Below are 27561 nucleotides of genomic sequence, written 5' to 3'. Positions count from 1 at the left end.
TGGCATGGGCCAGGCAGTGCTGAAGGGCTGGCTGGGGGACTTTGGCCCCAGCCCCGCCCCTTCTGCCCAAGACCCCGCGCCTTCCGGGGGCCCAGAGCCACCCTCCGCACCTTGCCCAGGACCCCAGCCGCCCTGCGTACAGGTAAGTCATTTAAGTTACTTTCACCCCGAGGATAGGTCATTGACACAGAGCACTTGCATTTTAATCTGGCTAAATGTAAATATATACATCAAGTACAGATCCTTGGGGGACCCTGTTATTTACCTCTCTCCATCATTTTTACTGCAAATATTTTCTACATTGTCTGACAAAATGTTTCTAAATTTGTTACTTTCCCTCAACCCCCCCCCCCCCCCCCGTCCAGTTGACCACAAATGAGGAAGCTGGCATGTGACATACACTGCTGATCAGCAATAGTACAAACATACAATCAGACATAGAGATGAATGGCACAAGATGAATTGGGATTTTGTTTCCTTTAGAGAGTTTTGAGGATTTGTTGTTGTGGAATCCGTATTTGGAGCACATGAAAGGTGTCCTTCTAACAATGGGGTAATCTAGACACATGACACAAGGAATAGCAGAGAAAGTAGACTTCATGGAAAAATCTCTGTTCAGTATTGAGCAGGTACTTAAGGAATGACAATTCCATTCAAAGTCCCATTAACGTCTTACTATGAACTTGTCAGGGCAAAGACTATACCTTTTTTGTGCCTTATACAATGCTAAGAATATTGGTTCCAATGCAGCAAAATACTAGTTTTATGCTTAAATTTAAGAATTGACTTCAATGGGACTAAACCAGATGCTCAATCTAACCCCACTGTTAATTGCTTTGCTGACTTGGGTTCATTATCAACATTATAGCAAATAAATAAAAATACAAGATTGAGTCTGAGGGCACACTAACTCTGAGGGCACACTAACAAGTTAGGTGAAATGCATTAATTACATGAAAATATTTGATTTTCATTATATTTGACTTTTATTTCAAAATTTCTAATTTTAAAAGGCTGAAAAAATCCAATGAATTGCCCATCTAAATCAGATCTGGCCTATCCACTACATTTTAAAAGTGGAAAAGCATTTTAATACCCTTAGTCTCATGCTTTCATGATCAATAATTCAACAGTCTATCAATACAACACTCATTATTAAAAATGAGTTTTAGATGTGTCACAATTCATTGAGATGGGCTCAGATGGCAAATCTGAGCTACCTGGCACCTAAGTAGGTGTTTCAAAGGATCCTGGTTAATACAGTACTAACTTAACATATAGGTATAGTGTTTAGGTACTCTACAATGACACAGACAATGTAAGAAACTTGGCACAAATTTGATAATGCATAACAAGCTACTTAAACTCTATGTTACACAAGATGGAGAAATGGTCTGCTATTACAAAGTAACCATGCTGTGTCTCTACTGACATGAAGAGATCCTCAGAAGGATTGACACTAAGGGCTGGTCTACACTAACCCCCCCACTTCGGACTAAGGTACGCAAATTCAGCTACGTTAATAACGTAGCTGAATTCGAAGTACCTTAGTCCGAAGTTACCGCGGTCCAGACGCGGCAGGAAGGCTCCCCCGTCGATGCTGCGTACTCCGCTCGCCGAGCTGGAGTACCAGCGTCGAAGGCGAGCACTTCCGGGATCGATCCGGGGCACTTCCGGGATCGATCCGGGATCGATTTATCGCGTCTTAACCAGACGCGATAAATCGAACTCAGAAAATCGATTGCTTACATCCGGACACGGATGTAAGTGAAGACGTACCCAAAAACCCTTGTATTGAAACAGGGCCGCCCAGAGGGGGGGGGCAAGTGGGGTAATTTGCCCCAGGCCCCGGGCCCCGCAGGGGCCCCCACGAGAATATAGTATTCTATAGTATTGCAACTTTCTTTTATGGAAGGGGCCCCCGAAATTGCTTTGCCCCAGGCCTCCTGAATCCTCTGGGCGGCCCTCTATTGTAACTACTCTGACTGTGCTTTATTTTTCAACCCAATTTGAAGTTTAGTGGGATAACTACAAGTACTTCAAAAGGAGTAGGAAATTCTTATTTTTCTACCATATCACCCATTGGCTATTAGCAATTTATAAATTCATAGTTATCTGTCTATAATTACAATGGTCCTATACTTTTCCTTAGTTGTTAGCATTCTCTTTCCACAAACTCCTTTGGAGGTCAACTTGGCTTCAACTCTGATTTTCTTCAGGGGAAAGTAACACATTTTGCAGCTGTATTAAACAGGTATTTTAGAGATGTGCTTCCAACAGTTTGAGAAGAAAGATACATACTTTGCTACCTGGGATTAATATTTTTACCCACTGAAATATTCTGAGCTTCTATACCATGAGTTGATCAACTGCAATTACTTTATTCCACCCAGTGTTAATCACATAATAAAGGGACTCAAAAAGAGCTTTTCTGAGGAAAAGTGGTTAAAAGAATCACAGAGTACAAAATAATTAATGCAAATGTGTTTGCTTCTGAAAACAATCGCATCTTTAACCTGCACTGTGGATATTGCATATGTCTACACAGTGTTTAGCAAAATGGGTCCTCCATCTATACTGGAGGCTCTAGAGGCTAAGTGCTAATACTCATTATAATAATAATAACCTCTGTTCCATGCACAGAACTCCCATTCACGTAAGTGGGACTTTCATAAGAGGAAGAAGTGCAGACTATTCAATAGAACAGAAATTTACTCAGTAGATAAGAGAACCACATTGTGGATAAGATTTGCAATATGGATTGGTGCAGGGAAATTTGCATAACACTTTTCCCTTTTCTTTTATGTACCCATTATCCATTCTGCAGGCACTGAGTAGTTAAATCTACACCAAACTGAAAGATAACAAGGGTGAATTTAGACAGATGGTATTAGGATTTCAGCCCATTTCTGTTCACAGCTTTGTGAAACTTACTGTTTTCAAAGCCACCATATATTGCTCACCAGTGACATGGAGCAGCTTTCCTTCTGGAACAGAAATTATAATTTAAACACATGATGCTGCAGCACAACAAGGAAAAGCCTTGAACTAAATTTCTGAGAGCTGAGAAACATAATCATCTTGCAGGATTTCCCTTATCTGTATTAACAGAATGTTTGTTCCAAGCATTTGACAAACTTTGTGCAGCACTCACCTTAGTGGCAGAAAGAATGCTGTAAAAACATGTTAAAAATTTAGCCTATGTATTTAGAAAACCTCATTTTAGACATTGTCATTGTGATGGGTGAACCTCAAAAAAGTCAGAGATCCTGCTTGAATAAGGACCCAAAAGTTTGGATGCCCAATCATGTGCATCTGAACCATTACTCCAGCCCAGAGCTCTTTTTTAATGGCCAAAAAAACAAAAACAAACAAAACCAAAAAGCATATATATTTACATCAACACATACCAGTCTGCGAATTTCTCTTTCACACTCTCTCTTGATCCTGCTGATTTCCTCTTGGTGTAAGTGATACACACTCCTTATCTCTGCTGCTTTAATTTTGTCAGCTTGAATGACCAAAGTTAAGGCTTCCTCCACTTGTCTCTTAGCCCCCTTAAGTTCTGAAATTTCTTGCTGCATTTTTATTTTCTCAGATTCAAACCCTTTCTTGGCCTCCTCTTTCGCTTCTGTGAAAAGCACTGTTTTAACCTTATCAGGAGCCCCATCTCGTACAGCATTAAGAAGGCCCTGTAATCTCTGGTTTTCATTATCTTTAATCTTTATGACTCTAAGAAGCTCAGATTCATGCTGTCTCAAAAGTGCTTCTCGAACAGCCTGGAGTTCCTTCATTTTCTCTTCATGAAGTTTGGCCTTAAGTTCCGTTACCAACACTGTGTTTTTATGCTGTTCATGCTCTTTGATCTGTTTAACTTCTTGGTTTTTCTCTCTTTCCAACTTGCTGATCTAAAAAGAGAATAAAAAAAAAAGATACAGGTTTTTGCAAACAAAATAATTCTTTTAGTGGGAGTCTCTGTATTCTAATGTGGGGCAACATATAATGGCAGTTCTCATTTCATAATTTTGTAATTTAGAGTTATATAATTGTTTATTAGCTCAAAACACAAACCTACTGCAGTGTGCTATATCATACATAGAATTAGACTTTATTTGGTATTTGTTTCATATTTTATGATCCATCGCTCTATTATGTGGTGAATGTTCCTTTCTCTAATGGTTTCAGATGAAAATCAGATTACTGAACTCAGGTACTTAACTCCTTTGATGTCCAGAAGAAATATCCACTGGTTTACTATAGACTTCACTGCACCAAACACCTTTATGCAAGAAATAGCCTTAAAATGAGGGAATACAATATATTTAGAATCGTTAGACACAAGCTAATTGTTCATAAAGCTAAACAAAATCTACACTACAATATTTTCCTGGGGAGGAAAAGGCTTTTTCAGAATTTTAGGAAAATGTTTTATTTTGATGTCATAATCTTTGGTTAAAAATATAGCTGATCCTTTTAAGGAGTTTTAAGAGCTTATTACAACCAGTCCTAGTTTTGAAATTCAGATAGATGACTTAGTCAGTGGGACTCTCAGCTAATAATAGTCAATTCTATTTGCAACATAAACACTTCTTTGTGAACACTTCTAGTCTTAGTACCACATAGATCCATTGTCTCATGCAGATGATCCAGAAGCCCAGATAAGTGTCATGTCTGCTTTGTAATTCCTATATATTCAGCTAAAATCATCACCGCAATCAGTTGTGATAAGGAATATGACCCCTAAAATCATGACCAGTACTTTCTAATGAGGTTGGTCGTTACACTAAAAGTAAGCACTGGCTAAAAACCTCCTTCCTTTCATTCTTCCCCCCTTCTCTTAAGTTTATGCTAATGTGCTATTGAGTTGTTTGTGTGAGTGTGTGCACACGTTCCCGCGTGCACACACACTACCGATGGGTGAACCTCATGGTTTAGAGGTTCAATTTAGATAAGGAATCTAAAAATCTGAATCTTATTTAAATTATCCAAACATCTTTAGTCTCCAAAATTGGGCTGGAAACATGCAAACAACCTTTCTTGTATGATCTTGGCATTTTCACTACTGATCCCAGTTGGAACCAAGAACAGAAAAACAAATATATGTCTAAAAAATAGCCCATTTCTTTAAAAACTAAGTTAAATTTGGTTTCTGTTCAAGTTTTGGGTGAATATTTGGAATGGTTCTGATTCATGAACTCAACCATCCCTAATCTTACCCTTGGTGAAAGTCAGTGGAAGCTCCACAGTTAAAATTAACCACAAATCTTTGAAAGGGCATCCACTATTTTTCAATGATATGAAAACTCCAAGCTGCTGACTACTTTTGCTCATTTAAAATTTTTGACAGGTGTGACTTAAGCTGGTTGGAAAACACTTCTTTTTTCCCCCAGTGGAAAATTTTTACTTTTTGTAAAAAACCTGAAAACTGATGAGTTTGGATGAAAACGTAAAGTTTCCATCAGGAAAATCTAAATTAAACATGTTATTTCAGGTCAGGCTGACCCAAGTCAAAATATTTCAGTATGTGAAACTGAATCAAAACATTTCAATTTGGGTCAGTTTGACATTAAACTGTGTTCACCTACACTGCTGAGGTGCCTCACGGGAGTTTTAGTTTGTGCCCCTTGTGATGAAACTGGGGCTATGTCTTTACAACTTATGCATTCTGATATTATGAAGTTGTATTATGAAAAACTGCTGTGTCATGAGTGCCTATATGTATGTAGTCCACTACTGCTGACAAGTTCTGTAGAGTGTATGCCCCAGACAGATTCAACAGAAGGTGCTTGGGACTTGTTGAACATATTCAGGTTCAAACATTTGGGACAATGGATGACTTGCATCCTTAGAAAAAATACTTTAGCTGATTCCCCTGAGGGAGTGGGGAAGGTGGAAGCAGTGGAAAGTTACCGGGAGAACAAAAGAGGCCAGGTAACCAGGATGGGTTTAAAATAAAGAAACACACTGGTATAGGGGAACAAAACAGAAAAAGGAAGCCTGAGTCAGGAGAACACAAAGTCACAGAAGCTGGGAAGGGGCTCCAGGAGGGAGAGAGACCAGCTAGCATGCAGCAGTCTGCGTGAGGAGGGGACATCTCGCCTGCCTGCCTTCCCAGACCCAGATAGTTCCCCAAGGGCTCCCAAGAAAAGGGTGAGATAGAAAATAAAAGACATTTCAGATGTTTATTATTTTGTATGATCTGTACTCTCCTGTGCTTTACACGATAAAGTAATGAAGAGCATAAAGGGGTTAGACTCTGAGCAAAGTGTTTCTCTGTATGTTAACTGCTTCACAACTGCCGCGTGCCCTTGATAGAGTTAAAACTAAACCGGAAGTTTCGCACCTTTGTGGTAAATTTCTGGGAAAGGGGTGTGTTTAAGTAATTGAGGTATCTCAGAAGTCAGTATTGGTCCTGGGCCTAGGCCAGGTGGGCTGAGGAGCCCCATTTTATAGAAGCAGCAGCAAAATGGGATTCAATGCCCAGGAAATGTGCCAGAGAGGCCAAAGGAAAGCAGCAGGGCTGAAGCCCTAGAAGCTTAACATACCCCAGGGGATCCTTAGCTCAGAGGCTTGGATTCCGCTCACAGCAGTCCTAGTGGGTGATCAGGAGGGGGTGCTCTCCAGGATCTTTGACTCCCTATTCTCCCCTATGGGCTGTGCTTCTTGGCTGGTCAACATCCCCCATGACACACCACAGCCTCTCTCTTGCTGACCTGTCACAGTGCATCGTGGGAGTCACATGGCTGTGGTGCATCATGTGAGATGTAGTATGAGTGGGGAGCCAGGCCTATAGAGGAGAATAGAGACATGAGACATCTGAACTACAAATCCCATGACGCTCTCCCAGAAGCTTAGGAGAATAGGTTTACTGTTGAACAGACTTGAAGCAAAACCTTAATTCAGAAATGTCAAAACATGTCAACATTCCTGAACTGAAAAGTTTGTGGTTCTGGCCAAAAATTTGCAGCCAAAAACTGAAAACTTTTTCGGTTTTGGGTGTTTGGTTTTTCATCAAAATGTCTAAATTTTCTCAGAAACAAACACTTTTAGCCAAAAAAATTCATTTTATCAAAAACCCAATATTCTGTCAAAAACAATTTTCATGGACATTTTCAAATATCATTAATGTGTGTGGGGTGGGGGATGCTAAACTTGGTGTTGTAGCGAAATTCAAACTTAATATAATTAAAATACTATCTATGTTTCCTTCACAGTTTGGATACAGTATTTTTTACCTCCAGTCCTAACATGTTGTGTAGTCTTGTAATGGACTATTGAACAGCTCAGTATTACATTTGAGATATAGCTCTCTTTCACTAGTTGCTAACTGTGACAGACTGACAGTATCCTGCTATATCCTGAACAAACCTTATGGAATTAAGATAAATTTAATTCTATAAAGTTAAACCATGTTGAATTGGGTTTGGTGCCTCTGGGATCCATTGCACTGAACATGTAATTGTTTGTGTGTTATTGTAGGATTGTATGCAACTTTTCTAGGGACTTGACCAATGTAAATGTTAGGAACTTCAATTGACTTTTTAGGGACAATGCATATAAAGGAAATACCTTGGGAGTGAGGGAAATGCAAATGACCCCTTTGAATCCACCCTTTTGAAGCTATGCCCTGGAGAGAAAAAACCCATTGTCTACTCCTGCTCCTAGAAACTCCAGATCAAAGACCCCTGAACTGTATAAAGAATGGACTAAAGTGTTATGAGTGTGCTTGTTCTAAGCTGAACCTGTGATGAACTTGTGACCACAAAGGAAAGCCCATGGGTGGGTGCTGAAGGACTGCTCCTGCCAGAGCCCACCTTAGAGTTGGGATGCTGTCTGGTAAGTTTCGTAGCACGTATGTAGGTTCTGTGCTGTGTGGATAACTTATACCTGTTGACAATCACTCTGTTAGGGCTTGTCTACACTACCACTTTTGTGGGTATAACTTATGTCACTCAGGGGTGTGAAAAAACACATACCCCCGAGCGACATAAGTTACACCGACAGAAGGGCCGGTGTAGACAGCGCTATGTCGGCGGGAGAACTTCTTCCGCCTACATAGCTACCGCCACTCGTGGAGGTGGTTTTATTATGTCAATGAGAGAGCTTTCTCCCGTTGGCATAGAGTGGCTACAAGAGAGATCTTACAGCAGCGCAGATGCATTGGTACAGCTGTGCTGCTGTAAGCTCGCTAGTATAGACAAGCCTCCCATCTCTGAAGAGGAAGCAAGCAGGTGTGCTGGGAAGCCACTCTCTGCTGGGAATAACACATTGAAGGCAAGGAACTGTACGATCTGGAAATACCCCAGGCAGAAGGGAGTGAGGCCTAGGTCTCTACTCAAGAAAGGCAATAGCTGGGGAGCTGAAAGCCTGAGAGTGCGTGCCCTTGCTGGACCACTTAGAGGAAACACAGGGGAAGTTGCGCTGAACTGTGACACAGACATGTTAGTGTTTGTTAAACACTTTAAATAATAGGATTTGTAGAAGAGCAAAGTATTATTATCATCCTCTATATTGTGATGCTTTTACAAGGAGAAAGAGCCCAACAAAAACAACACTAGCTTCTTGCACTGTGAATTTCTCCACAACTATTCTAATGGGTTTTTTTTTGTTTTTCAGCTGGGATGTCAGTGGCTATAAGTGTACCCAAAAATACATTAAAAAAAACAAATAAGAGGAAATGTCATAATCATATCTTAATTCCTTAGAAAATGCATTCCAATTTGCTGCAACAGAACAGAAATTATATCCGATGCACATTATGATGTTAAAGATTTGCTGGGGTCTTCATGCTAATTCAAAAATTTTAAAGAGCAATATTTCATCCTTAGAAGTATGAAAGAAAACTGTAAAAGCTCTCATAGTCTCTCTTTGTATTCCTCTCCCCTCGTCTACTAAAATATGATAAACTGATGCAGATTGTAAGTGATAAACTGCTGATAAAAGGGAAAACTATATTTACTCTGAGTGCAATTTTTCCTACCTATTGTTAAAATGGTAATGCCCTGTTATTAAAAAGTTTGCAGGAATACCGACTGTGACGTTGTGCAGTCTACATGGTTTTATAAAAACATGATAATAAGTGAATATAATGTAACTGGGATAGTTTTATAAAAAATTTGATAATAAGTGACTATAATGCAAATGGGATATGCTTTGTGCAAAAGGTCTCTTGTAAGGTATCATTACAAAGCTCATAAGCTACTGAGTGTGATCATCCTATTTGTAGAAATGTACCACTCTTGTATCTAAAACGAGAAATATAAAATGTAACTCTGAGGGCCTATTGTAATTATGTAAAGTGTGGGCCATTAATGATGGTTTGGAATCTTGATGACTCCCATTGTCTGCAGATGGCTGTTTACCTGTGAGTCTCCCTGTATATGTGTGTGCTGGCAAGTGAGTAATGAAGTCTTGCAGTGACATGTGATCATGTCACCTGAACTGGAATCCATCTTTAACCTGGTGCTTTTCCAGTGAGGGGAGGGGGTGGAAACCCAGAGGGACAAAGGGTTCCCGCCTTATGCAAAAGATATATAAAGGGGTGGAAGAGAACTGAGAAGGAGAGAGGAGCCATCATGGAGAATCCCCTAGATAACACCTAAGCTGGAACAAAAGCTGTACCAGGGGAAAGAATTGTGCCCAGGCCTGGAAGGTGTCCAGTCTGAGAAAAACTTACTGAAGCATCTCTGAGGGTGAGATTATCTGTATTTAGTTTGATTAGGCATAGATTTGCGCATTTTATTTTATTTTGCTTGTGACTTACTTTGTTCTGTCTGTTACTACTTTGAACCACTTAAATCCTACTGTCTGTATTTAATAAAATCACTTTTTATTTAGTAATTTACTCAGAGTATGTATTAATACCTGGGGGAGCAAACAACTGTGCATATCTCTCTATCAGTGTTATAGAGGGCGAACAATTTATGAGTTTGCCCTGCATAAACTTTATGCAGGGTAAAACGGATTTATCTGGGTTTAGACCCCATTGGGAGTTGGGCATCTGAGTGCTAAAGACAAGCACACTCCTGTGAGCTGGTTTCGGGTAAACTTGCAGCTTTGGGACAAGTGATTCAGACCCTGAGTCTTTGTTAGAGCAGACTGGAGTGTCTGGCTCAGCAAAACAGGGTGCTGGAGTCCTGAGCTGGCAGGGAAAACAGAAGCAGGGGTAGTCTTTGCACATTAGGTGGCAGCTCCCAAGGGGGTTTCTGTGATCCAACCCGTCACACCGACAAACTCTGTTATGAATAGAAATGGACAAACTGCATCACACGAAATAACAAATCCGCTTGCTTCCCAGATGCCAGTGATCAAACTGAACAAAGAGTTATGGCATTATCCCCACGTACCTGCAAGCATAGTGATCTGAATCAACAACTTTCCCAACTATCAGCAGTGAGAAATGCAGACATGGCATAAACTTCTGCAACTCCACTTCTCCATTTCAAGCACAGTCTTTCCACCCAGAACATGACCCAACCAATTTTGAGGTTAACCAAAAAGGTTGTTCTCTTTTTCCCTGCTGTTTTCAAGATTGCATATCACTGCATTTCTGGTTTCTAGGCGGAAGCGCTGGAGATTGCACAAGAAAGCATATTCTAACCAGATTTCCAGCCCAGTTTCGTAGCCCAAAGAGATAACATTCAGATAACAGCCCAAACTGACGAGTGTTTATCTGAACCAAACCTTTCACCTCTTTAGACCTGCTGAGTTCAATCCTATTTTACTGGAGGTCACAAGAGAGCGATTGGAAGAGGGACTACAGTTCATGTAGTCATTTTTGTTAAAACCAGTAACCAGACATGCTTCAGGGTTAAAAAATAATGGTTGTGGGTAATAAGTAATAGATAATACCCACAAAACCGAGGCATCACTCCAGAGTTTATCATCATTTTAAAATTTCCCAGCTTAGAAGTTGAAAATAATTTTCATATAGGCCTGTTTATGCCCTGTCTAAAATTACATAAAGTCAGGAAACAGACTTGCTGTTATCAACTTAGTAACTAAGGGGTCTGGGAGCATCCCAGAATCTTTAATACTAGCAGTTTCCTAGCAAACAAACGAGAGTCTTCTCCTAGCAAAGAGTTGCTAAGGAAGAAAGGAGGTGCCTAGAAGGATTCCTATCACATAGTAATTAGGCTTAGTTTAAGAGATCTCAATGGATTGTAGCCCAGTGTGCAAACACAGAATATTAGATGGTTTCTGCACTGAAAACCTTACAGTCTCAATACCAAACACCATTGAAATCTATTGAAAGACTTCCATTACCTTACATGGGGTTTGGATCAGGCCCTAAATGGGCAAGACAAACAGTGATAGACAGACAACACACAAGCAAAGTGTTGGGTCTCTACATTCTAACATAAAGAAATAATAATAATAATAATAATAAATAATATTTACTAATATAGCTTTGAGGAACAGGGATCAGAATATTTTTACAGCAATTATTAACTCAAGTCTCTGCGTCATTTTTTTCCATAGGTAGAAATAGAGGAAAGAATCCCAGCAGAAAATGACTAAAACAAATCACAATAATAAAAATAAAAGGTTACTCTATTAACCTGCCTTTGTGGGTAATTTAATGATTAATACTAATGATTAAGTTAATACAAGGAAGTACCAACAGAATTAGAACTGTACTGGTAATAATTATCCATTAATTGTCAGCTATTGCCCTTGATTTCCATACATTAATAAATGGTACATTACAATACAATTTTAGAGAAGTAGACTATACATAAATGACATAAATTTGTTATGATCCGTTAAACTGTTACATGATTCACACTCCACTGAATGCAAAAGTTTAATGACAAGGCATTAAAAATGAAGTATTGATTATTTTATTAATAAATGATTATTACGTGAGCATGTACATTATGGCTCATTATCTGGACAAAAATATATAAGGCTGGTGACAGCACACTGTGGGCAAAATATTAACTAACTAAAAGCTAGGATTTTTTAAATGTTAGCAATCCATTTAAAGAATAGTAAAAATAAAACTGTTTGTGGCTTGTATTTTTTCTGCAGTGCTCCCATTGATAGGCATAGTGCAGGCTGTAATAAAAAGCTTGTGAAATCAGTTTGCAGTAATTTGAATTGACAGCAGGCTACCCTTAACAGATCCCCATAAACAACACTCTGAAATTACAATTACTGCTTTTAAATACTGCCTCAGTACTCACCTGCAAACAAAATGGATTCAACATTGTTTACCTAACCTTAGTGTCTTACTTTGATCAAATTATCCTACAAGAATGTTTAGTTAGCTTGTTCTCAAATATACAGAGCAAGCTACCTGCATATAAATTGACAAGTACAACAAATTGTAGAGAAGCAATTTCTTACCTTAAATGAGTGCTTCTTGGCACATCTAGTTGTAGAGCAAAAAAGAGCAGAGGCTATTCTCAGTTTAGGCTTGGCATACATACAGAAATTGCTTGGATTTAACTAAATTGGTTTAATATCACACCTTTAGTTAAAACAATGCAACATCTCTATAGAGACAAACCCTTAGGGCTAGGTAACACACAGGAGTTAGTTTCAAAATTAACAAGAGTGCAACTAACAGGTAGTAGCGATCACAATCTAATTAAGTTCAACATCCTACTAGGAGGAATTGCATCAGAAACCAGCCTTGTGACATTTTAGAAAGTGGGTGGTGGTTAAAAAATAAATGAAGATGCTTGTCAAAGAAACACTAAAGTCTAAGTAAGGCAATTAAAAAGTTTAGATTTAGCATGGAGGCTAATTAAACATTATATGTTATCAAATGATAAAGAAACACATTTGAAAAGTATTTTTCACTCTGTGAAGAAAGTATTAAAAAGTCATCTGGGTCAGATATCTATAGATAAATCAGTAGATAAATGCTTCCATGTTGAGAATTACCAGTGCTTTAGGCAAACCCTTTGCTATATATAAGATCAAAGACCAAATCCCACTGGCCTCTCTCGCATAAGTATTTCCACTGGAAGCTACCAGGATTTGGCTGCAAAGGCATTTTACACTGCTGATTAGTATGGGTTGGATCCAAAACCCACTAAGGCTAATGGGAAGACTCTTGTTGACTTCAGTGGGCTTTGAATCAGGCTTTAATTTGTTTTCCCTACACGTACATACCTACTTTCCTCAGAACTGTCATTAGCTTGGGTGAAACAGTAACTGAACAAGGTCAAGCATATTGAGTCTGGATCACTGAAGAAGCACTACATCTGCAAGCTAGGGACCTCATTCAACAAAGCACTTAAATCCATGCTTGGACCTAGAAAGGGAAACTGTTATTGCTCCACAGCATTAGAAAACGCTGTCAGAGTTAGCAAGCAACGAAGCTGGTTGGATTAAAAAGTCTGGATTCAAAACTGTTGAATACTAACTACTGAGCAAATGCAGTGTTAAGCCAGCTATGCTAAGGGGATTCTCAACAGTCGCATAGGGCTGCTTTAGCTCCATTCCAGCAGCACAAAGGGACCTCAGCAGAGGACAAGCTATATGTCTGAATTTCCTACCATACACTTTTTTTATTTTGTGTCAGCCTTTTAATCTTACTTTGACATATTTGACATATTTGTTAACTACAGCATGAATCACAGTATTTGGTCCACCAGCAGCACTTAAGAAAATTGCTGGAATAAATTAAGATACCTAGAATATTCAGCTTGTTACTTCACTATGCCCCCTCACTCCCCCACCAAACTAATTATAAAATATTTTTGGTAAAATATATATAAACAAGGCACAATTCATTGTAAATAATTGAGCACAGTGTATGGTGGTTGCGTTTATTCAGCTACAAGTTACAATTAATTATCTAAAAAGTAAAGAGATTTTCTCAACTCCTGTATAGGTACTAATTGTGCCATTTAAAATCGGGGATTTTGGCTTACTGCAACTTGAAAACAGTGCAAGTTATTAGTAGTATGTCATTAATCCAGCCTATAATCAATTGTGTCTTCTGGCAGAGGAACTCAAGGAGAAAGAAAAGTGTCTAAATCCTCTCAAGGCCCTGTGTAGTACTGTTGATGTGTTCATTTATATTATAAGCAGTCTACTTATTAAATAGTGTAGCTACAATACTGGATACTTGAACACATTTCTTGGGTAATTAAAGGCAAAATGCCCATAAATCCAGGGGATAGCCACACATCTAATGTAGCAGGATGTATCTTAGATAAAATGTATTCATATCTAATGTTGCCTACATGGCACTGCAGTGTAGACTATGGGGGTATGAGTTGCAGCATGGACTAAACCATTGCACTGCAACTGCCCTGTGTAGACTCTGCAAATGCAAACTAAAATGTATCTAGTTACCCAGGAGCGCCACCAGCTTTTTTGCCGCCCTAGGTGGCGGAAGGTCCCGCCCCCGAAATGCTGCCCCTGACAGAAGTGGCGGAAGGTCCCGCCCCCGAAATAACGACGATGACCGGGGCGGCCGAAGATCCGGCCACCGCGGTCACCGCCCCCCAAATGTTAGTGCCCTAGGCGACCACCTAGGTCGCCTAATGGGTTGCGCCGGCCCTGTAGTTACTGTTAACAGAAATGGAACGATGTTAAAACTAACTAGGAACCTTTTAGCTTGTGCTAGCAGAATCTAAATAGAGCAGTTGCACGCTGCAACTCACACCCCTGGAGTCTACATTGCAGAACCATGGAGACAAGCCCTCCATTAAATAATAGGCCAGATTCTCTAGAGCTCCAGAAACACATACAGCTCAGGGTGGGGTGTGGAGGGGGCATAAAGCACTATACTGATCCTAGTGCTGCTTTCTGCATTTCTTCCACTAGATCGGGGTCGGCAACCTTTCAGAAGTGGTGTGCCGAGTCTTCATTTATTCACTCTAATTTAAGGTTTCGCATGCCAGTAATACATTTTAACGTTTTTAGAAGGTCTCTTTCTATAAGTCTATAATATATAACTAAACTATTGTTGTATGTAAAGTAAATAAGGTTTTTAAAATGTTTAAGAAGCTTCATTTAAAATTAAATTAAAATGCAGAGCCCCCCGGACCGGTGGCCAGGGCCCGGGCAGTATGAGTGCCACTGAAAATCAGCTTGCGTGCCGCCTTCGGCATGCATGCCATAGCTTGCCTACCCCTGCACTAGATGTTGTGTTAGAACAGTCTGAGGGCTACTATAAATTCTGTTGGTGGGTAATGGCCAGGGCCAGCTCCAGGGTTTTTGCCGCCCCAAGCGGCGGGGGGGAAAAAAAAAAGCCGTGATCGGCAGCACTTCGGCGGCAGCTCTACCGCCGCCACTTCATTCTTTGGTGGCAATTTGGCGGCAGGTCCTTCCCTCTGAGAGGGACCGAGGGACCTGCTGCCAAATTGCTGCTGAAGAGCTGGATGTGCCGCCCCTTTCCGTTGGCCGCCCCAAGCACCTGCTTGCTGCGCTGGTGCCTGGAGCCGGCCCTGGTAATGACCACCAGGAGCCAAAAAACAAAGCTTAAGGTTGGTGTAGCATAGAGGTATCCTGACTGTGCTCCCTTCTAGTAGACAGGCTGAGTATTACAGGGATAAACCATAACTAGGAAAAAATGTAAGTTTCCAGGAACAAATGTTTCTGAAGTGTCTACATTAGCATGTATAATAATCATGTTAATTAACACATGTTAAATGGAAGTATATTAATACATGTTATAAAATGACCAAAAGTTCTCATCTAGAGCAGTTCATATATTGTGCATGTGTTTCATGTATAGAATGTTTTCCTCTTGTCTATGTGTACTTTCAGGAAGTAGAATGTAAGCCCCATTTTTCCAAATGCCTATACATAAAATAATATGTATTGCAATAACAACATATATCAAGCTACCACCTTAGCCTCTTTAAATCTCTCCTCAAAACTTATTTCTGCTGCAATACCTACAAATCTAACCTGTCTGGCATTAGTTAGATAAGTGGTTATTTTACCCTCCTAATCCACTCTGACTCTGTTGCCTGCATCCTCCACCTGGTGCTGAGTCCTATCTGACATGCAGATTGAGGGAGCTCTGGGGCAGGGACTTCTTTGTTATTTGTTGATACACTGCCTATCACAAAAGAGCCCTGATATATGAGTGGGGCTACCAACCACTACCGTAATACAAATAATAATGATATTGTATCTGTATTGGATATTTACTGCACCTGTTAAGTTTCACCGCATAGCATACAAACAGAGAAATTAAATAAAAACATAAAATACTCTTGCTGGAAGGTTGCAGCATAACAGTACTTTATTTCTTAGAATTCACAGTGATAACACACATGAGCCCCAAAACTAGGGTTGCCAACTTTCCAGTCACACAAAACTGAACACCATGCCCCACCCCACCCATTCCATCCCCCCTCCCACCATTGCTCACTCTCCCCCACCCTCACTCACTTTCACTGGGCTGGGGCAGGTGGTTGGGGTGTGGGAGAGGGTGAGGGCTCTGGCTGGGGGTTCAGGCTAATGGGATGGGGTCAGAAATGAGGGGTTCAGCATGCAGAAGGAGGCTCTGGGCTGAGGCAGTTGGTTGGGATGCAGGAGGGGGTGAGGGCTCTGGGGTGGGGCCAGAGATGATGGGTTTGAGGTGAAGGAGGGGGCTCAGGGCTGGGGCAGGGGTGCAGGCTCTGAGAGGGAGTTGGGGTGCAGGGCTGGGGCAGGAGGTTGAGGTGTGAGGGGGGGTTCTGGGCTGGGGTTTGGAGTGCGGGAGGGGGTTCTGACCTGGGGCAGGGGTTGGGGTGCAGGAGGGGGGATCAGGGCGTGGACTCCAGCTGGCCGGTGCTTACCTCAGGCAGCTCCCGGTCGGCAGTGCAGCAGGGCTACGACTGGCTCGGAAGCAGCTGCCATGTCCCTGTGGCCCCTAGGTGGAGGGGCCAGGGGGCTCTACATGCTGCCTGGGCCCGCAAGCGCTGCCTCCACGGCTCCCATTGGCCGCGGTTCTCGGCCAATGGGAGATGTGGAGCCGGCGCTGAGGGCAGGGGCTGCGCGTGGAGCTTCCCTGATTGCCCCCCACCTAGGGCCTGCAGGGACATGCCAGCCACTTCCAGGAGATGTGCAGAGCCAGGGCAGGCAGGGAGCCTGCCTTAACCCTGCTGCTCCGCCAACCAGACTTTTAACAGCCCAGTCTGCAGTGCTGACCAGAGCCGCCAGGATCCCTTTTCGACTGGGCGTTCCAGTCAAAAACTGGACGCCTGGCAACCCTACCCAAAACAGAGGGAGACAAAACAGGCTTCTCCCTAAAGCAGTGAGGAACAACTCATTCCACCTTACTTAGGGTTACCATATTTCAACAATCAAAAAAGAGGACACGGGGTGCCGCCCTAGCCCCGCCCCCTCCCACCCCCCTCAGAATTCCCCTACCTCCTACCTGTCCCCTGACTGCCCTCTCCTGAGACACCCCCCACCCTAACTGCCCCCAGGACTCCACCCCCTATCTAAGTCTCCCTGCTCCCTGTCCCCTGACTGCCCCAACCGCTCTCTACACCCCCTTCTCCCGACAGCCCCCCCCAGAACCTCCGACCAATCTAACCCCCCTGTTCCCTGTCCCTTGCCTGCCCCAACCGCTCTCTACACCCCCTTCTCCTGACAGCCCTCCCCAGAACCCCCAACCAATCTAACCCCCCCGTTCCCTGTCCCTTGCCTGCCCCAACCGCTCTCTACACCCCCTTCTCCTGACAGCCCCCCCCAGAACCCCCGACCAATCTAACCCCCCTGTTCCCTGTCCCTTGCCTGCCCCAACCACTCTCTACACCCCTTCTCCTGACAGCCCCCCCCATAACTCCCGACCAATCTAACCCCCCGTTCCCTGTCCCTTGCCTGCCCCAACCACTCTCTACACCCCTTCTCCTGACAGCCCCCCCAGAACCCCCGACCAATCTAACCCCCCTGTTCCCTTTCTCTTGCCTGCCCCAACTGCTCTCTACACCCTCTTCTCCTGACAGCCCTCCCCAGAACCCCCGACCAATCTAACCCCCCCTGTTCCCTGTCCCTTGCCTGCCCCAACTGCTCTCTACACCCTCTTCTCCTGACAGCCCCCCCCCCAGAACCCCGACCAATCTAACCCCCCCGTTCCCTGTCCCTTGCCTGCCCCAACCGCTCTCTACACCCCCTTCTCCTGACAGCCCCCCCCAGAACCCCCAACCAATCTAACCCCCCGTTCCCTGTCCCCCCCGGACGGCCATTTAAAGCTTAAAAATCCGGATATGTCCGGGGAAACCCAGACGGATGGTAACCCTAACCTTACTCTAGGCAGGCTGGCTGGCTGTAAACTTAACTGACTGTTGCTAGGTCCAGATCACACACTTCTCTACAGAGCCCCCTCGCCTGCAAACAGGTTTAGAAAAAAAAACAAAAAACTGAAATTTAAAATGACAGCCTATAATTTTAACACACTTTTTAAAAGTTTTGATTTAGTTGAGGTTGGTCCTGCTTTGAGCAGGGGGTTGGACTAGATGACCTCCTGAGGTCTCTTCCAACTCTAATCTTCTATGATGCTATGAAATACACCACAACACTTCTAACAAAGAACCAGGTCATTGAGGACATCAATTCACACACACTAACAAACTAGCTGCAAGAAAATAAAGATTCTCTAGGCTAAAAAAATAGTTAAAATTACAATGATAAAATAACAGTTAAATTAAAATAAATGTAGGCCATTTTACTGACTATCTGGCTGTCTGTTTTGGGGATTCATCCGGTATGAAATTATTGAAGGTAGAAGCACTGTTCTATAGTACCTAGCACTTAAACACTTCCTAACACAACACACAAATAGTTTGTTTTTAATAATGTCATTCCAGGAATGCTGCTGTGTTACATAAATGATTCAATGCTGCAATACTGTTGAACTGGTTGAACACCTAATCTGCTAGAGAATATTGGAGCAAGCATTAAATATAGGCTACATGTATTTTAAATGGCAATGAATTACAAATATGCTGTCTATTCAAAACTCTGGACTATAATTGCTCATCCATAGCAGACATCTTTTATGTATACCACTTACATCTGCCAAAAATCTTTCTTATTTTTTAATTAGTGATTACTGGATTTGTTGCCTTGCATACGTGTATATTTCAACCGTTAAGAAAAGATGCATTGTTTATCTTGTCATGACTGGTGTTATCATGGAAGGAAGAAGAAATGTCCAATAAATACCACCTGCAATGACACAATGGATATTCATTAGGGAGGACTGGAAACACATTGCTATGAGGGCTTGTAAAGGCTGCAAAGAGGAAGAGGATAAATATAAATATGTTTTGTACTTCTGGGTTGTCAGATCGGTTATGATTTAGAAAATAAACTTACACTTAAAAACTACAGGGAGGATATATAGTCTAGTACACTAGTTTAGCACACAGTTGCCAATTTCCTAACTATTTAAAGAGCTCTGTTAGTTCATTGTTCATTGTTCCAGATATGTTATCACATACCTTCTCCAATGACTGAAGCATTAGCTTGTTAGGCTAGATCAGGGATCGGCAACCTTTGGCACGTGGCCCGTCAGGGAAATCCGCTGGCGAGCCGGGACGGTTTGTTTACCTGCAGCATCCGCAGGTTCGGCCGATCGCAGCTCCCACTGGCCGCGGTTCGCCGTTCCAGGCCAATAGGGGCTGTGGGAAGCAGCGTGGGCCGAGGGATGTGCTGGCCTGCCAGCGGATTTCCCTGAGGGGCTGCGTGCCAAAGGTTACCGATCCCTGGGTTAAATCCTGAGCTGGTGTAAATCAGCATAGCTCCATTGACCTCAAAGGAGCTACTCTGATTGACGTCAGCTGAGGAACAGATCCTAACCTTTTAAAATAGCTCAGGTTTAACATCTCACTTCAAAAGTTGTTCTTTTTTCCATTTAAAGAAAAAAAAAAACCCTTTAGCTCACAGTGTTTTAGATTTTGAGATAGCAAGAGTTTTTTAAATGCCAATGGACTATCACTGCAGCACACATAAGTAGCATTAAGAAACACATCAAAATGAGAAATGTTTACAGAGCAAAAATAAAGTACTTGAAAATTCTCTCTCAATTAAAAACTGCTTCTTATTTCTGAAGTTTATTCCACAAACACAGATTGAAATGAAGTCTATTTTAGTAACTTCAAGGCAGTTCTTGAGCAAAATGAATTAGCCCTATTTAAGGAGAATAAGCAACTCTCCTCTCAGGGGCAATTAAATCACTCTGGCAACTCTTAATAAGAAGGAATTCTGTAAACAAAAGTTTTCTTTGTTGATCTAGGCAAAAGAGGTGTTAATGCTGCAGCTTCACCATATTACCCTTACTGCACTGGTTCAGTGCTTACATTATATTCACAGAGGGGAAACATGACTAGTGTGCAGGGCCTGTGCAATTACTTCCATGCTACTTAAGCCCCAGGGATATATAGAGCAGAGAGGCCTCCATATGCTCCATGAGCTATGGAGGGGGAAGTCAATCCATGGATTCTTCAAATCCAGCAGCCCAACAAGATGCTGTAACAAGAGTGGGGAAGCAGTGGCCGCTATTCTAGTGCACAGAATGGCATGTGGAGAAGGGTGAATTCTGTTTCCCTAAACTTCCATGGAGTTCCCTGCACTTAGCTCATTTACTTATGCTTAGAGCAGTGATTTCATGTGAAGTGTGTACAAAAGTAAATCTATGCCTTCAAAACCAATGATATCCTAATATCACTACAATGCCACCTAACAGGAGTCTCTTTCTCTTCTAGGACTGCAACTAGATATTATGAAGTTCTGACTAATGTGAGGAAGATGGCCTACACCACTTTCCATGAACTGGAATGCCATAGAAGCAGTGAAGCAGTGTTAATAGGCTCCTGCCTTAGTCCAAACAGTTGCATGTGTGCACATATACATTAGACCATGCTCATGACCATCCCCAACATACTTCTATCAGCTGTCTGTTTTGTCAGTCATGGAAGACCTATGTAATGGTGTCAATACAAATTTCCAGAACATGCAGAATTAGGGTAACCAACTGCTGCCAGTTGTTCCCACAGCTACCCCTCAGTTTTCTGCTGTGTATGCACCTTCCACTGAAGATTAGAAAGGTAACTATGAATTTCTTCTCTTTTGCATATTTATGCTGGGGTTTTGATATTATTTCATTATTAATTTTTCAATTAATATTACTACATTTTTCAAAACTAAACTGTGGATGGGGTTCCCTATTTTTCCACATCTTAAAAGCTTTCTAAAGATTAGCATGAGTAGTAACTGAAAAATCCTGGTTCATTATTCTTTATTGATTTATTACATATTGAGAAGAAATCTTCCTTCAAGTCAATGAGAAACCATAATGCATCTCTAATAACCCTGTGTAGACTACATTACCATCAGGTCGTGTCATATCTGGGATGCACTCAGTTGGGGAACAGAGCAGGGGAAAGCAAAGATGGATGTAAAGACAAGCCCAAGGAGGGCAGAAGTGAGTTTATGTTTATGTTTTGGAGTTTGCTGGGTGATTCCACGGGAGGGTCCTATCCCTAAAAGAAGGGTGAAGCTAGAAACATTGTGGGGGAGGAGACCTGAGAAAGACTAGACTGAAAGCAGTCCAGGGAGATAGCATCAAGGAGTTATGCAGATCAGACCCTTACTGCTGGTTATAGGGTCCCTGGGCTTGAACTCGGTATATTGGGAGAACCAGGGTTCTTCTCCCAGCCACTGGTAAAGTGCCATGAGGCAGGAGAAGAGAACAAGGATGACAGAGAACCCTGAGAGAAGGGCATGAGGAGCATAGGGCTTAGGGGTAGGGCCAAAGACATTTTTGTAAGGACAATGGGATGGATTTAAATATGACCAGGCTAGAGGGCTCAGTTACAGGAAAGAGTGTAGTTGTAGCCATGTTGGTCACAGAATATTAGAGAGACAAGGAAGGTGAGGTAATATCTTTTATTGGACCAACTTCTGTTGTTGAGAGAGACAATCTTTCAAGCCACCCAGAGTTCTTCTTCAGGTTGGAGTACATTTCCCAGACCTGAAGAAGAGCTTTGTGCGGCTCAAAAGCTTGTTTCTCTCAGCAACAGAAGTTGGTCCATAAAAGATATTACCTCACCCACATTGTCTCTCTTACAGGAAAAGAGACTGCCGCAGGATGCCAGATGGAGAAAGAACCTGCAACACAACGCCCAGCTATGCGGGGACATGCCAGTGGTGGGGTGCACTCCAGTCCCATAAGGCTGGCGGGGCTCACCTCCCTGCTCCAGGCATTGCAGTCTCTGGGATCCCAGCACCACTCAGGTTTAGCGCAGCCGTCATGATAATGGGACTCTGGGTAGGCCAAATTAGAGTGAGTGGCACTGCAACCCCAAGAGCCAGGTTACAACTCCACGCACACAAATTTGGTCCAGTCAGGAGGGCCGGGGCCAACCTGAGAGGCGCTGCAGCCCCAGAGGTTGCAACGACCAGAGTGGAGAGCCAAGCCCAGCCAGCCCCACAGCACAGGAGCTGCAGGGACTGCCACTGTGGGGTGAGTGCCAGGCAGGACCCAACCGCACAGGGAGGTGGGGGAGGGTCTGACTGAAACCACCCCAGGGCCTCCACCCCCAGACTATTTACTGATCACGACAGGCCATAAACATTTACAAATGGGTCCTGAGCCCAAAAAGGTTGAGAACCACTGCTGTAAATCATGATTTTCAGTATTATAACATAGCATGAAAAATTACCCTGGGCTGCAGTTTCCCACACACAGTTAACCTGGGCACACGTCTAAAAAAAATCAAATTTGATTTAAATTGGTTTTGACATTCATTTTGAAATTAATTTTACACAACTTCACAGCTACAGTAATTTGTGACAACTGCAGTACCTCTAAGGCATAGGTACTGCAGTTGTCACACATAGCTGAGGCACACATCTCCACAATAACTGTAGAATGCCAGAGGCGTCAGCACAGTGAGGGAAGAGCTTTTTATTTTTTAACAAAAGAGCCTGAATGAAGAAACAGGAGACTAAAATATACATGAAATTAGGGGAGTTCAATTACCCCAACCACCTCTCCATAGCTCTGGTTCAAAAAAGGATTCCTATCTAGGATAACACTTATGTAGGTGTTTAAATCCAACTGACATGCTTCTGCAAGTGTCCTTGTGATACGGGTAAGCCATTGAATCGTTCAGAACAATCTTTACAATTTCTCAACAAGGGCCTGATCCAACTCTCATTGAAATCAATAGACTCCTATTTGTTTCAATGGGAGCTGGATCAGACTCCAGGAGCTGTTTGGTGCTAAGGAAACTCGCATCTTTCATTTTTACAAAAAAACAAATTTCCTTCAGCAGCGCCCATAAATATAATTGTACTGAATGTTTAAACTCAAACTCCAAAACTACACTGTTCCTATTACAAAGTTCCCACCGATAGCCTGAAGGCTATGAAACAAGACCATCCAACAGCATTTGTGACATATGCCCACATTACCCAAAGCATATATATTAGCCTTTGTCTGCACTCTGAATCTACCCTTCTCCAAAGTAATCTAGACTAGATTCTTGGGATCTAGATTCTCCCCAAAGCAATAGAGAAAACATTGCTATACTTCACAGTGTTGTTGTAACTGTGTTGACCCTAAAACTAGTTCATAAAGGGGGAAACTCTGAAGATAGGAGATTTGCATAAGACAGATGTATAAATCTCTCTTGAGAAACAGCCAGGTAGTATTACAGATAGGATAACGTGTAAATCTCTCTCGAGAAATAGCCATGTGGTATTATAAATAGGATAATTCCTCAGTGGAGAAGGTAATTTATGAAAATAAGAGAAAGGACACCAATAAGCCAAAGGAAAAGACCAAACATCTCTAAAGGTCAACACAACAGGAAACATAATTAGGCTTGGAAAAACAGAAACAAAATTAACAGACCTTTGTAAATGATCAGTAATGAAGATAAAACCTGAAAGACAACATCCTGATTTTGTCTTGATTTTAGCACAATCAATCAAACAAATAATAATTCTTTGCAATTCTAGGAACCTTTCATCCACAGATCTCTAAGTGCCTTATAAACATTAATTAATACAATGTAAGTATATAGGTAAGTATTATCATCCACATTGAATAGACAGGTACACTGAAGAACATCGAGGTTACGTGACTTCCCAAGGACACACTTCCACCAGATTATTTCATAAAATATACTTATCCAATGCTCTGAGTGTCAACGATTTACATTATACTCACACAGTACATCTATATAGTTTACCCATTGCAACAACAACATTGTTCTTATTCTAAAATGTAAGATCTTCCCTCCTAACCTGAAAATCTCCTAATCAACCCTTTCTCTCTGAAAAATTCTTGGATAAACAAATAGGCTTTGCACCATGCTTGAAAGTCAACAAACTCTGGCTCCATTACACCATGGGGTTACAGGAAGAAAGCTCAAGAGCTCAGAGGTCTAGCCCCTACAAACACTCTCTCAGCGTATTCTCTCCCTCTCCATCTCTCTTCCAAGTCATATCTCCTATCATTCTCAAACCATTTTCCTCTCTCTGTTCCCATCCCAACCTTCAAACTACTATTCTGTTGTCTCAAACTTAAGTGCCAGTGAAAACATAATTTCTGAAGTGTTTCAGAAAATTTTGGCCTCAGTTGTCCCATCCATTTTGAGGCACGTGCTACAAAGAAAAGACTGTTGGCCATACTTGACAAGACTGTTGGCCATGTACGCAGCAGAGGGCAATAGGAATAGAACAAAGGATACACATAGTCCTAGTGCAGTAGATGAAAATAAGTCATGACACTGGAAAATGGAGGTGTGTCTAAACGAAAAGAACTTGTGCTCTCCAGATGCCTGATTTGACTCTGAAATTATTCCAACTCTTCCTGCTTATTCTCGAATTGAAGGGACACAAACTAGCTGCAGGGGAAGGGAAGTGAGGCACACAGGAGAGTAGGCCAGGACTGGAAGAAGATGTTTCTAGCAAATGGGGCCAGGACTAGTCAGGACTTAATGAAGATAAGATTCCAAAACTGGCCTCAACACAAGAAACACTCCCTCTCTCCTCAGAGCTCACAGTGACTACCTCTTAATCCTTAGAAATTAACTAGTGTCCAAGGTGTTAAACATTTAGGAATTAGCCAGTTTATTGGTGGTTAAACTAAAGCCCTTTCTGCCCATCTTTTGTGGATGTCCAGCTGAAATCAAAGATGTCATGGCACATTTCAAAAATCACAGGGGATAATCCAGATCTTCTGTCCAACAGTGCGTTTATTCTCTCAGTAATACAGGGGAGTGTGTGTGTACGTGTACAACTGTTGAACACATAACTGTCATGCTATCCTACACAGTTAGTCACTGTTATATGTAATTCATTATTGGAAAATGCTTTTGAATACCATGAGCACGTAAGAGCCTAAACAGAGCCAAATTGTATTTCAGTTCAAAAATGCAGTATGAACTCACCAGATCTCCTAGCTGAAAGAGATGTATTAAATAGTGAAAGCAGACAAAGCCGTACTCAGTCTGAATGATCTGAGCTTTCCTGTCCACAACAGAATGATGAACAGGTGTGTTTTTTAAATCAATGTATAATCTTGAAAACCACCTTGAGAATAAGGTTTGTATTCGACAGTGCCAAGTAATGATCCAAATTATGGTAAAATGCACAGTGCGTATCTGTTCCTGCTGAAGTAGGTGTACTTTACATTGTATCTTAGCTCTTCTGAAAAATTAAATTCTTTGTAAATACTAACACTCAATTAATTGAGATGGGGGAACTTAGTTGTAGCAAATTCATCAAACCATAGTTAACAGATTGGCCAAATCCTGGCTCCAAAACACCCTTATATCTTGAAGTTCAGATCCAGACTTCACAGCTTGTTGGGCTATAAAGGTGCAAATCAAAACTGTGGCTTGGTTTTGGGACTGGGGATTGGAAATCTTGGAGCTTGATCTAGAATAGTAACGTGCATCCAGCTTGATGGGTTGTTAGCAGAAAACCCAGACACAATTGCTATATTGTGGAAAAAGTAAAGGATGAGAATAATCCCTGTATCATGCAAATTGTCTGCAAGGAAAATAAAAAAGGTAAACATTTAGTGGAAAAGTATTCATGAGAGAGACAAAAGATTTGGATAGCATTGAGCCTACTGCTACGAACATGCCATCTGTCTGGTTTGGGATAGATGCTTATTTTCCTGTAGCTTTTGCTGGCATTTAGCTATACTGTTTTGCAACTTCATTTCCTTCTCTATCAAGCATTCAGTATGCATCTGAGACACTGGTTGCTAAGGAATTTGATATTTATACTCCTTTGCTTTTCCACCAAAAGGCTGTAACCCTGAAAGTACTAGATGAATATGATGAACAGATGGATTGTAACATGTGTAGGGAATAAAGTCTTTTAGCTCATATCACACCTTGAAATACAACTGATGCAGTTTTTAAAATCATGATCTTCTCTGTCTGCCTTGCACGGAATGTTAGTAAAGTTGGTAAATTACATATATTTTAACAATTTGCTACATGCAGAATCTCTTTCAGATTTTTGCCATATAAGGCACAAAATATATTTACCACTCCTAAAAAAGGTCACTAATAGTTTTCAGTAAACTATTCTAATAGCAAATCCAAGCTTCATGCTTCTGAATACACAACCATTTAGTCTAATTTGCTACCATAGCTCAGAATTAAAGAACAAATTGTCCTGAGCACAAATTACCATGCCTGCTTGTTTGATGTGTACCTTTAACAAATTAATGATGGTATCCTCCCTTCTTTTTCTGATGTATAGTACCTGCTGATAATAGCTTCTTCCGCCACCAGAGGGGCCAATTAGAGAGGCTACTAAATAATTCATCAAGACATGGATTTGTGCAAAAATATAGTGCAAACATAACTTGCAGGTTTCATACCAAAAGTAAAAATTAAAGGAACCCCATGTAAAATTTACTGTACTATTTCATGAGCAACCTTCTAACAAAAATGCTCAACATTATTTTATTGAGATTTATTGCAAATCTTGAATCTAATTTACTCAGATTATGAATGTTTCCCAGATTATGAGCGCACACAACACACACCAACAAAACACAGCAGTACATGGGTAGTTCTGACCCTGTGTATGAAAAAATGCTATACAGTGGCTATCAAATAGCACTGTACCTCACCCGCCATTGTGTAGGGCTGGGAAGGAGGGGCGTTTAGAAAATAAAAGATATTCTTTTCTTTAATTAATGGAAAAAAAGATGCACACCTTACTCTTTTCTTGTTGGAGCTCTATTTGAATGTCTGTGAGTTTTGTCCTGAGCTCTTCATTGGCAGCTTGTAAGGCAGCTAAGGCATCAGGTTTTTCTCCCTTAGCTCGGCTGCTAGCACTCTTCTTTGACATTGTGAGGCAGCGTGACATCCCAAGCAGAGAGAACCCTCCGTTCCACCACTTGAGGTTTCTCTTCCTTGCTTCTGTCCACTACATTTTCTTATTCACCTAGAAAGAGGGAAATCACAACTGCCGTGAAAGTGCCAGAGTTTAGCGGGCTCCACAATTAGCAAATAAGACTAATGCAAGATTCATTGTAGTGACTTCAGACAAGATTTCAAAGCAGTTCATGAGAAGTTAATTCAGAGTAATAAAATCTGTCACAGTGACTAATGG

General features: G+C 41.6%; 1 protein-coding gene across 21 annotated transcripts in view; it reads right to left on the bottom strand.

The window, feature by feature from the left end:
* Nucleotides 1-27297, bottom strand: part of JAKMIP3 (Janus kinase and microtubule interacting protein 3) — a 98373-nt gene extending 71076 nt beyond the window's left edge. For all 21 annotated transcript variants that reach the window (XM_065407354.1, XM_065407356.1, XM_065407357.1 and 18 more), the window contains exons 1-2: nucleotides 27163-27297; nucleotides 3411-3908 (exon numbers count right to left, since the gene is read on the bottom strand). In XM_065407354.1, the coding sequence (XP_065263426.1) occupies nucleotides 3411-3908; nucleotides 27163-27297 (633 nt within the window). The remainder of the gene's footprint in view (nucleotides 1-3410; nucleotides 3909-27162) is intronic.
* Between the last annotated feature and the right edge of the window lie 264 nt (nucleotides 27298-27561).

This window comes from Emys orbicularis, chromosome 7 (assembly GCF_028017835.1).
Source record: "Emys orbicularis isolate rEmyOrb1 chromosome 7, rEmyOrb1.hap1, whole genome shotgun sequence".
Lineage (NCBI taxonomy): Eukaryota > Metazoa > Chordata > Testudines > Emydidae > Emys > Emys orbicularis.
This window is presented reverse-complemented; position numbering and strand designations above follow the sequence as displayed.